Raw genomic sequence first — 12,685 nt, 5'->3', positions numbered from 1 at the left:
CATGGATGGACATCAAGGCTACTGCCCATTTTTCACTGTTTCAAGCAATGCAGAAATAAGCATTGTATGAGCATCCTGGTGCATGGTTCTTTGTGCACAAATAGATGAATATATTTCTTGCCCATGACAACTAAAAGTGGAACTGCTGGGTCTTAGTGGTAGGCACATTAAAAATTTTAATAGCTACTTCCAAATTGCCCTCCCACAAGGCTGCCCGGTTTATGCTTTTACCCCCACCTGTCTTTAAACAAGTTTATGGGGACCGTAAAGTATTTACACACACATTCAAACACTCAGGCTGGTTTCTCCATATGGCTTCAGAGAGAACAAGGTATATCCCCTGAAACAGAAGTGCATTTAGTAAAAGCCTCAGAGAACCTGGGTTAGGTTGCCAGTTTAACTGCACTCAAGGGTGTAAATGAGGAGATGGGTATCTGACAGTCTACACATAACTCATCTATCCGTCCATCCATCCATCCACCCATCCATCCATCCATCCATCCATCCATCTATCCACCCATCCATTTATCCATCCATCCATTCATCCATCTATCCACCCATCCATTTATCCATCTATCCATTCATCCATCCGTCCGTCCATCCATCCATCCATCCATCCATCCATCCATCCATCCATCCATCCAATCATCTATTCATCCTCCCAGCTGATATTTATGCAGTAATTGCCATATTCTGGAAATTAGGATAGGTTCTCTGGGCAAAACCAGAGATGAAGAATTAAGCATTCATGGAATCTGCACTTCAAAAATTCACAGCCAAATAAGTAAAAGAGAGAAAACATGGCTGTCACAAGGTGCACATGCAAGGAGCAATGGATTAGAGTGCCGAAGGCTGACAGGAACTGGAAAAGGTGACTTCAGACCCCATGAGGTTCTCCTGCAGGGCCCTAAGAGGACCTGCTGGCAGAACTGGAACAAAGCGGGGGGTGGCCAAAGGCAAAGCCTCTGTTTTAACTCTGTCCTGATTCATAGCCAACCCCTCTGGGGTTGGCTTCACTTCTGTTCTAGCCAAAGCCAGCAGGCTGACCTGAGCAGAAATCAGCTTCAACAGCAAAGCTAACCCACAGAGGGGGATGGGGCTGACGGAAGGACCCCAGGGGACCCTGAGACAACTACAAATAGCAGACAAGTCCCAAACTGAAGCAGAGTGTGGACACCATGTTATTCGGACCTAAAACTGGGACGCATTGCTCAATACACAGGAGAGCCTGCGAGAACTCAGGCTGCCCCAGAACATCCACTTCAGCGCCACGCACCACTGGCTGGGCGAGCTTGAGCACATTTGCAATTTTCAAAACACCTTTGCCTTGGTATCCCCTCCACAGAATGAGGTTGGCCTCGCCTCCCTCACAGGAATGCTATGGAGATGAAATGATATCACCCCAGAAAGCACCCCCACAGCCGCTGCCGCAAGCAAGGCCAGTTTCCTCCACCCCAGAGTCCCCCAGCTTTGCTCTGGTCACCGGTGTTTTGACTGGTGCCTTGACACGAAGGTCTGCGGCTCTTTCATGGCCTTCTCCGCTTTGGGATGCCCATCCCCCATCCTGCAGACTCTTTCTACTTCTGGCCTGCCAAGACTCCATAAACTTTATATAGTTTCCATAAATCCAACGGCCCCTTTTTTCCTATCACGTTGTAAAGGTGTAGGAAACCATTTCTCTGGAAGGGCCTGGCCTTCTCACACAGTGTTTGTGAGGCCCGGTGTGGGTTTACTGGGCAAGAATAGAGTCATAAAAGTGCTGTAAAATCGCCATCCCTGGCTCTGCGTGGCTGGCCAGGGTGCCCGAGTGCCGGGTCGGGTGGAGGAGCAGGAGCTGGCTAGGCCTGGACTCCAGGGGCCGAGACAGAAAGGAGGGAGACCTGGCCCTGGCTCAGCCGCACCAGCCCAAATTCCTAGCGGTGTCTTTAGCTCTGCTGTGCCATGAACAGATCACTTGAAAATGGGAGGTGGGGCATTCCTCTCTTCTCCAGGCTGTCCGTGGCCGGCTCAGGAGTTTGGAGTCACAGAGGAAGGGTTGCAGGCACTAGGAGTTAAAATGTTTATTTACAGTTGTGGCTTTTTGTCTCTATGTCCACATTTGCCCCACATCTACTTTCTACATATTGATAATACTTCTGCTCTTTGCTGCCCAGGAGAAAGTCTTGACGGCTTTATCTGCTCATAAAAAATTATAAGCTCATTGTAAAAAATTAAAATACAGAAAAGCATAGGAAAAAATATCTAAAATTGCTTGACATTTCATTATGCCCAGAGAAAACACACACACACTCTCTCTCTCTCACACACACACACACACACACACACAGAGCAAGCACATGTACTCCTGTATACAATTTAAATGTGATCAGTAAATGGCTCAGAGTTTCTCAACGTGTGGCCCACATGGGTCACTAACGTCATGAGCCTCTGGGATGACAGTTAAGATGCTAATTCCTGGACTCTAGACCTACTGCCTCACACTGGGGCCGGGGCCTGGGAATCTGCATTTAACCAGCTCTGCAGTTGATGAGGATGTACAGCTTGGAAACTTAAATCTTAGCCAGAGGAGATGATTTGCATCATTTTTTGGTCATCTTTGGGAGGGGTAGAGAATGACAATGAGCATCTCAGCCTGGCAAAGGATAAAGACCAGGTAGTCTAGAACCAGACACACAGGCTCCACCACGAACCCCAGGCTCAACAGTCACTTGAAACAATTAAATGAAATATTGCAAGGGGAATGGCTTGTGGGCACTGGGCCAAAAAACGGTCATTTTCCCGTCCTTCTTTGTCTAAAGCGCTCTTCCTGACAATGGCCATCTCCAAATGGCTTTAGTCACTGAATTCATACAGTTGGGCAGAATCTGATTCTCATGAGAGGTGTCTTGCCTAGGTGGACAGCAGATCAGAATTTCCACGTGGGAGCCGTATTCTTTGATGTCCATCCAGACAGGTCCATTGGGGCCAGTGTTTCCAGCTTCAGAGATGCTGCTTGGGAGAGGGGAGGGAGACAAAGGGGGCGAGCTGTGGCTTCATCTCTACATGCACTCACCCAGACGCTTGGGCATGCGGAAGGCGGAGGGGTACCAGGCTCCCTGAACCTGCCACCAGGATGGGTGAGCTGCAGCACAGCGTGGGGGCAAAAAGCCCCCCTTCCCTCTGCCATCAAGCTGTGCAGAGACGGAGACATGTAAATGGGTGAGCCTGCCCTGCCAACCGGGGCAGTGAAGGTCCCTCCAGGGAGGTGCTTGACAGCAGCCGCCACTTCCCATGCAATAACTTATCTCTTCTGTAAGCCTCAAACATTCCGGCACAGCCGCTCTCATGTGGTCCCCATTTTACAGGTAAGGAGTCGGAGGCACAGGGAGCTTAGGAACATGGCCGCTCCGTTAAACGCCAGGATCTGAACGCATGACGGCTGAGGTGCTGCGTGGAGCACCTCCCACTGCTCTGCAGCGTCCTGGGGGTGTCTGCTCTTCAGCCAGGCTGGGGGGTCTCAATGCTCCAAACCCCCCTCCAGGAAGTACTCTGGCCTCCCAGCTTTCCTCACCCCATGCGCCCACACAGAACATCCCGTGCAGCTTGGAATCCCTCAAGGCCTGGCTCTCAACCAGTGGTTCTCAGCCCGGGGTGACGGCTCCCAGGGGACATCCCGCGATGCCTCGAGATATTTTTGATTGCCAGGACTGAGGGGAGGGGCTGCTGGCATCTAGTGGGCAGAGGCCAGGGACATTGCTCCACATCCTGCCATGCACAGGACAGACCCAGATCACTTGATGACCCAGCTCAGAGTGGCAGCAGTGCCGGGCGGAGAGGCCATCAGGGGGGCCGTGTGACCACCCCGCATTGCTCCTATCTCGACCTTTCTCCCACAGAAGACAGAAAAGAGTTTCAGCAACAAGAGGGCTCTGCCAACAAGCCCCTCTGAGTGACCTTGGACAATGTCAGTTCTGTACTTGGGGCCTCAGTTTCCCCATCTGTTCAACAGGGATCATGGTACCCACTTCATGGGGTTGTGAGGACCAAGTTCATTAGCGCTGTCCTTGCCACACCACGTGGGGGCTGTGGGAATGGTGTGGGGAGGGGCTGCCGTGGTTATTCGTCAGGCACTAGGTGGCCAGGGAGAGCGTGCAGGCAGGTGACAGCAAGAAGGAGGGACAGCTATGACGAGGCCTCCATGGGATAAAGCATCCAAACACCTTGGCACGGGGAAGACACATCATAAGTGCTTAAAAGACGCAGCCGTGGCTATGATTGCTCATTTTGGATAAGTTACTGGACTCCCCTGTAAAACGGAGATAATAACTCCCTCCTAGGGCTGCTGAAGAGACGATGAAGCCTGTGCACGCCGGGTGCAAAAAAAGTTGTGTAGTCAACAGGCTAATCTGTTCTTCCAATTGACAGCACTTCACGGCCAGGGACAGAGGCCCTGCAGATGGGCAGAGTGCCTTTCGCAGTCCTCACAGAGCCGAGCGCCTTTAGACAAGTAGACCCGGCATCTGCAGAGGCTGGGAGGGGCCAGCTGGAGTCAGAGCTTGCGGAAGCAGAGAAGGTGGTTCCCACCTGAACCCCAGGGGTTATGTGTGTGTGCCAGGGGGTCACACACTAAGGACTGGGACAGTATGGTCACCTGGCAGAGAGGGACTGGCTACCCTGTGCTCTCTCTGTCACCACTGGGAGGATCATTTGACAGTGAAGGTCCCCATCCACTGTCTGGGAGGCCAGGGAAGGGAGGGTGGCAGGAGGCCTCACACTTTGCAACTTTACTCCAGTTTTGTGCAGAGGCAAGAAGACCTTGGCACCCATCTGCTCCCATGCCCCAGGCAGCATTTCCCAAGAAGCCCAGCACTGCACAGCTGTCTCAGCACCAGAGGACAGCCACAGCCCCCATTGGTGACAGGCTCTGGGGGCTTCTCTGATGCTCCCTGGACTAGAAATCTCTTGCCCAACCTTTTACATAAGTGACTTCCCGAGATGTTTTACATGCACTTGCTCATTGTTGGTCTGAGCTGACCTCTGCTCTCTGGGAAACCCCTTCTCCTCCTTGCCCAAGGATTCCTTTTCTCCATGGCTCAGATTCTTTCTAACTGCAAGGGTCCTTCTTGGCTCACATCAGCCACACAATCTCACTCCATCAGCTTGAGCGGGCCCCTGTGGATCTTTAAACCAGATGAAAAAACATCTTTCTTCTCTTGAGCCAAGTGAGGCAGCCCAGCCAACTGGCCCGCCCTCCGACCACACAATGGCGAGCCTGCCCCGCTGACGGCGTGTAGAGGAGCCAGCCCTCGGACAGCCCCTGCCTGCCCCTCTGGCCTCGGCGCTGCTGCCTCCCACAGCCCACTGCCACTCCTTACTCCCGGCACGGCCCAGCCCTGCTTGGTGGTTTCGCTCCTTTCCCCATCTTTCAACACCTCCCAGAAACACAACCTCATTACATGGCCTCATGCTGGTTCACTTGAGAAATAAAACTCAGAAACAAATTAAATGGCAATTTCTTTTTAAACAAGAGAGGGGCCAGGCTTCAGGAATACCAGGCCAACGTCCTTCGGTTCCGACTCCTGGGGGCCACTTCCCCCGTCGGCTCTGGCGGTATTAAAGTCAAGGCCTCCATGTGGTTTTTCACCAGCAGTGATTTTGCATTTAATTTCCTTTGTTTTTCCTCCCCCCATGTTTGCTCTGACCCAAGTCCCTTTTATCGAGACTTTGGTAATAAAATGCAAAACCCTCTTTGGGACCATGCGCCGAGCAGCATGCAACTACTATAGGTAAGTGGCAGGCCAAGTCTTGTAGAGGCCCTCCGCCCCCCCATTCTCGGGCTCCTCCACCACCCCTTGCCACCATGCTGACCAGGGAGGCACAGACGGGCATCAGGGCAGACAGTGAGTAACCTGCTAGAGCTGGCACAAACCGGTGGTCTCCCGGGTACGTGCCCGCAGAGACTCAAATAAAACTGCCAAGCTCACTCTAACTGGGGACTTAAATCCAATTCTCTCACGGGTCCCAGAGGCCACCAATTAACATACCACGTCCTGCCCCACCATGCCCTGCTTCTCAGCTGCTCCAAAACACATAACCCAGGGCTCCAAAGAGCTAGTCCCAATTACACACCAAATTAAGTTTAAGCTATATATATATAGGGCTGGTGCCTGTAACTAAAATAGAAAAATAAAACCGCTCTAGTTTTGCTGTGAGTGATTCTGTCTAACCTCAGTGCTAAACCTCAGCCCACCTTGATTTATGACAGGTGACGCCAGCCAGCCATAAAAACACCAGCTTAGAAAGGGATTTTAACATTCACCCAGATGGGCAGGCCAGGGTGACAGGACCAATCCAGGCAGACTGCCCTGAAGCGCCCGGCTGAAACTGAGACAAGGATTTAAATAGTACTGAACACATCACTCACACACCCAGTTAGCAGACACCGATGACTATACTCAGGCGTAAATACTAAGACACAGACCTCATGGGCTTCCTTTGCCAGGTCTGAGAAGAAGGAATGAATGCAGGGAGGGAAGGAGACAAGTAAGAAAAGGAAGGAGGAAGGAAGAGAGGGAGGGAAGGAAGGAAAGATGCAATGGAGATAGAAAAGTGTTTGCTGTTCACATTCTACAAGGGTTCAGTTTCTGAGTCCCTGACACCATGATCCCTGGGGGACTAAACTCTCTGTTGAGAACGACAGATTTTGGTGGTTTCTTTTAACACCAATGTTTTTGTGAAAGTATTCTGGTTTCTGAATATTAACTCGAGCAACATCTAAAGCAGTGTTTTCCAAGCCATATTCTGCAGAGTGTGAGTTCTAAAATGCCCCTCCAAAAAGGAAGCTCTTGCTAAGTTTAGAACATATTACGTAATCTGCCCCCTTGCATAGATGTTTATGATCAGTAAATGAAAGGCTCTGATAAGCCCTGCAATAAAGAAATTGGTTTAACTTTGTTTATACTAAGTGCATTTGAACCCAGACCCCATTTCTGTGTAAAATGAATCACAACTTTCTTGTAGAATCCTGCTTTGGAAATAGTCATGTGCCATATAATGACATTTCAACGATGGACCACATATACAACGGTGTTCCCATAGGATTATAATGGAGCTGTCCTATACAGGTATGCCATTCATTATCTTTTATATCTAATGTTTACTGTGCCTCTTCTATGTTTATATATTGTTTAGATGCAAAAACACTGCTGCGTTACAATTATCTGCAGTATTCAGCACAGTAACAAGCTACACAGAAGTCTAGGAGCAACAGGCTACACCATAGATCCGAGATGTGTAGTAGAAGGTACCGTCTAGTTTTGTGTAAGCACACTCGACAATGTTTGCACAACAAAACTGCCTAACAATGCAGTTCTCAGGATGTATTCCCGCTGTGAAGCGATGTATGACTGCACAGAGAAATGTTCATAAATCAGGGGGAGACGACCCACTGGTGCTCACAGCCAGCCATCTGCTTGCCAAACCCTACTTCCTTCTCCTCTCTGGCACACAGCCATGCTACATCTCCCAGCCTCCCGTGCAGGGAATGGCGTGGCATGACCGAGTTCCAGCTAGAACATGGGTGGGCTCCAGGTACACCACTTCCAGACATGGCCAGAAACAAAATCCCACGCGACCCTCCATGCCTTGTGACCACTGCCTGGAAGGACTCCGTGGACCTCGAGGGGGGACAGAACCATAAGAGGAAAGGAGTGTGGGGTCCCATGTCTCCCTGTGGACAAGGATCACCCAGTAAAGCCATCCAAGGAGGAATACCCTTGCTGGACTGTGAGTGAGAAAGAAATATTCACCGAGCTAAGTAAGCCACAGTCACGTGGGGTGGTAATCACAGCAGCGCCCGCCCTGGCTAAAGCCCACTTTGAGTAAGAACTAGGCCCAGCACAAGGAAGGAAGGGAGGAAATCAACCTTTGTAAAACCTCATAATCCTCTCAGCCACCTCCGCAGGTGAGTGGCCATGTTTCCTATGTGGATGAGGAAACTGAGTCTCAGAGAGGGGAAGTGATTGGCCTCAGCAGCTGGTGGCACAGCCAGGAGAGAAGTCTATTCTAGTCACTGTGAGCCAAGCCCCTCCGCAGCACCCTGCCAGGCTGCCTGAATCCCTTCAAAGCAAACATCTTGGAGAAGGCCCTTTGTGAAGTATCTGTGTCATGCCTGGGCTGGCTCAAGCGCAGAAGAAGGGCTGATCCGGTGTGCTGTCCCTTAGGAACAGAGCTCGACAGGCCTAGCAAGAGGAATCAGCTTGACCTCTTGTGTTCAGCTATTTTTTAAAAAAAGATGAAAAACATACAACCTCATACAAATGACCCTGATGTGCATTTTAAAGCACATCTGTCTTTAATAAAACCCCACACTCACCCTGTAAACATCTGTGTTTTCAAGTGCATGCGAAGACCAGTCAGCTGGGAGACGATCTAGTATTATGGTGACCAACTGTCCGGATCTGCCTGGGACTGAAGGGGCTCCTGGGGCATGGGACATTTGGGGCTAAAACTGGGAAAGTCCTAAGTAAACCAGGACAAGTGGGCCAGTCTGGCTAGTAGTCAGCTAGTACGTCCAGGAGAGCATGCCCCAGGGGGAAAGCAGCTGGGACAGGCAGACCTGGATCCACATGAAAGACAAAGAGAAACACAAGGAGGTTAATATTTGCTTTCAACGCAAGGGGCAAAACAAACCCGGAAATTCCCATTTGCAACTTCTACCTGCCAACAAAAAGTGACAACAGCATGCACCGAAGTTTCTACCCTGAGCAGGAGAGGTAAAGACTGGAAACTATGATGAGGAAAGGCAAGAGGTGTCAAGTTCTCCTGGAGCTGGAAGTGTCACCAACATTCCTCATTAATTAGCACAAGAGAGACCAGAGGCTGCATAAGCTGGAGCCAGGAGACTGAGCTATGACAACGTGACAGTACCAATGCTGCAGACACCACCTGGTCTTTCTGAAATGCACTCATTTGAAAACAAACAAAAGTTACCTATATATACAAACCGTCTAAATGTATACACTCATGCATGCCCGGGTGTGTGCATGCGTGTATATGTAACACACACACATACAAACTCGCCGTAATGTCAACCACCTTCAACCTTTTCGAGGAAGTTTGGTCACCAGAGTACCCGCAGGGATTTTTATCACTACAAGGTCTCCCTAATGCCCCCCAGACCCAATAGCTCAGACATCAAGAACCGGACCGTGACATTGAGGTCAAAGTTGGATCATTGTTTCTGGGTAGAAACCCTGTAGATGACAAACGCCAGTTCTGCAATCTTAAAAAACCCACTGGGATTACACCTGTGATTCTTAATCCTGGGGGCACATGCTGGTCATCTGGGGATACTTAAAAAAACTAGAGGTGCCTGGGCACCATTCCAGACTAAGTGAGTTTGAATCCTAGGGGTGGAGACTCGGGCATTTCTTTTCTTTTTTATTCATTTATTTTTATTTATTTATTTATTTATTTTGAGATGGAGTTGGGCTCTGCTGCCCAGGCTGGAGTGCAGCGGCACAGTCTCAGCTCACTGCAGCCTCCACCTTCCAGGTTCAAGCAATTCTGCTGCCTCAGCCTGCTGAGTATCTGGGATTACAGGCATGCACTGCAATGCCTGCCCGATTTTTTGTATTTCTAGTAGAGATGGGGTTTCACCATGTTGGCCAGGCTGGTCTCGAGCTCCTGACCTCAAGTGATCCACCTGCCTTGGCCTCCCAAAGTGCTGGGATTACAGGTGTTACAGGCGTGAGCCACCATGCCCAGCCTGGTTTTTTTTTTTTTTTTTTTTTAGACAGAGCCTCGCTCTGTCACCAGGCTGTAGTGCAGTGGCATGACCTCAGCTCACTGAAGTAACCTCCACCTCCGCAGTTCAAGTGATTCTGCTGCCTCAGCCTCCCGAGTAGCTGGGACTACAGGCACATGCCACCATGCCCGGCTCAGTTTTTGTATTTTTAGTAGAAACAGCGTTTCACCATATAGGCCAGGATGGTCTCGAACTCCAGACCTCATGATCCGCCCACCTCGGCCTCCCAAAGTTATGGGATTACAGGCATGAGCCACCGCGCTCAGCCTGATATCTCCATTTTTAATGTACCCCAGGTGATTCTGACACTGAGCCAGGGCTGAGAACCACTGCCCTAGGCTAGAGGTTGGCAAATTTTTTCTGTTAAGGGCCACACAGTAAATGCTGCAGACTTTGAAGGCCATATGGTCTTTGTCATATCGAGTCAAGTCATCATCATGGTATGAAAGCTGCCAAAACACTATATAAATGGACATGGCTGTGTTCTAATAAAACTTTATTTGTATGATCAAGTGGTGGGCCTACTTTGCCAAACCCTGCTGTAGACTCTATGAGATCCACTGCCTGATTTAAGGAGGCATTTTAGATTCTTCTGGTGTCCTTACCGCTCATGGGCCAACTTTTAAGATTTTAAGATCCAGTTTTGGGCTTCAGAAGGAAGTATTTGTTTGCATTCTCTTTACTGTTATAAGAAAAGCAAATAGCAGTGGTGGGATGGATGGGGTGATAGGTGTGTGTGTTGGGGGTAGGTCTGTGGGAACTAGAAAAAGCAGAAATGTTTGTTACTTGCAAGTCAGGCAGCCCCATTTGACTTTTCTCCCGTCATCACCAAAACCAGTACTGAAAATCACAATTGGGCAACTGTGCTTTTAAAGAATTATTGCCTCTGCTTTCCTTCTTCAACAACTGACCTTTTCAAATCCAGTCCTATCACTCACTCCTCTCCCACCTAACCCCTACTAAAATTTTTCCTTTGTTTGAAGAATCCAGGGGAGCATGGAGAAGAAAAATGATTCCTTGATCTTTTTTTTTTTTTTTTTGGTGAAGTTTAAATAGAAATAGGTGAAAAAAAAAATCTAACATACAAGCAAAATCCAAATTTTACTTGTAGATAAAATTTCTCAATAAATCAAATTTTGTTCAAGGAGAGTAATCTCTTTTTTTTTTTTTTTAAGCACCAAAGAACCCAGAATTATTCTGCTTATTGGAGCACTCGACAATTCAGTTTTCTGACTGGAAAGGTCTTTCAATAAGGGTAGCTTCTGATATGGTTTGGATTTGTGTCCCCGCCCAAATCTCATGTCAGACTGTGATCCCTAATGTTCACAATCTGGTGGGAGGTGGGGCCTGGTGGGAGGTGATTGCACCACGGGGGTGATTTCTCTTGAATAGTTTAGCACCATCCCTTTGGTGCTGTTCTCTCGATAGAGTTCTCATGAGATCTGGTTGTTTAAAGGCGTGTAGCACCTTCCCCCTCTCTCTTTTCCTCCTGCTCCAGCCATGTAAGAGGTGCTTGCTTCCCCTTCGCCTTCTACCATGATTGTAAGTTTCCTGTGGCCTCCCCAGCCATGCTTCTTGTACAGTCTGCAGAACCATGAGTCAATTAAACCTCTTTTCTTTATAAATTACCCAGTCTTAGGTATTTCTTTACAGCAGTGCGAGAACAGACTAATACAGCTTCTCATCCAACACTGTCATCAAGACAGTCAGCCAGAGTCTACTTGAATGCCTCCCGGGATGAGGTGCTCAGTACCTCTTCAGGTAGCCTGTTCCACTGTTGGGCAGCTCTAATAGTCTAATTTTCAGATCCTGAACTGAAACCTGTCACCCTCACACTCCCAATTATTGGTGCTAGTTTTCTAGGACCAATGAGTTTTCCCCTTATCCATAAGACAAGCTTTGAGATACTGGAAACCTGATTGTGGGTGCCTCTGGTCAAACATTTCTAGTTCCTCCAAAACTTAACATCTCATAGAAAAACCAAGAATGCACAGAAACACTCTACATTGGATGATTCTGACAGGGAAGGCTTGAGAAATGTTTTTCAGGCTGCTAACAAATCCAGTACAATGGAATATTTTGTTACTTCTGTTGAAAGACTACTATAATTCTTCCCTCTATATATGCTATGAAAACTATTCTTTGACACAGGTTTGTTAGGGGTCAATTTTTACGTGAAAATGAACCCGTGCATCTATGCATGAGATGAAAACACACTAGTGCACTAAAAGAAGGGACATATCATTTCACTAACAGATCCCCTTCCAAAGGCGCAAGAGCTGCTGCAAATATTCAGGATTTCCCCTTTGTGGCAACAGGAATCTCATAACCAGTTACAGTTCCTGTTTCACTTCGCTGTCAGGAAATTCATCCTTGAACGTGAAGTCCACCTTTAGCAAATGGGTGAGAATGTGGCCCACATATTTAGATATTAACCTTCCTTGAACCTAAATTTTCATGAGAATATTCATTGATATAGATCCTTTTGTGTGTGTGTGTGTGTGTGTGTGTGTATACACACATATATATAGTTTTTTGTTTTGATTTGTTTTATTTTATGGGTCAGGTAAGCAACCTCAAATGTTATGTCCAAGAATGTAGAGTATAATAATGAACAAGTGAACACATGAATGAGTGAATGCATAAGTAGACAGAATGTCTTATATATTTTTGTGTCTTGTCCCCTCCCAGTGCCTGGTGTGTAAGTACAGATGCATGATGGATGGATGGATGGATGGATGGATGGATGGATGGATGGATGGATGGGTAGGTGGATGGGTGGGTAGATGGATGGATGGATAGGTAGATGGATGAATGGATAGGTGGATGGAGACATGGATGGATGAATAGATGGGTGGGTGGATGGATAGATGAATGAATGGATAGGTGGATGGGTGG

General features: G+C 48.4%; 1 protein-coding gene across 1 annotated transcript in view; it reads right to left on the bottom strand.

The window, feature by feature from the left end:
- The window catches only part of CLMN (calmin (calponin-like, transmembrane)), a 61,032-nt gene that overhangs the window by 39,357 nt on the left and 8,990 nt on the right, over positions 1-12,685 (bottom strand). Inside the window, exons 3-4 of the mRNA XM_011991807.1 lie at positions 12,125-12,177; positions 9,528-9,532 (exon numbers count right to left, since the gene is read on the bottom strand). Of these exons, the coding sequence (XP_011847197.1) occupies positions 9,528-9,532; positions 12,125-12,177 (58 nt within the window). The remainder of the gene's footprint in view (positions 1-9,527; positions 9,533-12,124; positions 12,178-12,685) is intronic.

This window comes from Mandrillus leucophaeus, unplaced genomic scaffold, assembly GCF_000951045.1.
Source record: "Mandrillus leucophaeus isolate KB7577 unplaced genomic scaffold, Mleu.le_1.0 Scaffold4, whole genome shotgun sequence".
Lineage (NCBI taxonomy): Eukaryota > Metazoa > Chordata > Mammalia > Primates > Cercopithecidae > Mandrillus > Mandrillus leucophaeus.
Note: the sequence above shows the minus strand (reverse complement) of the source record. Positions and strands in the feature narration are given on the sequence as shown.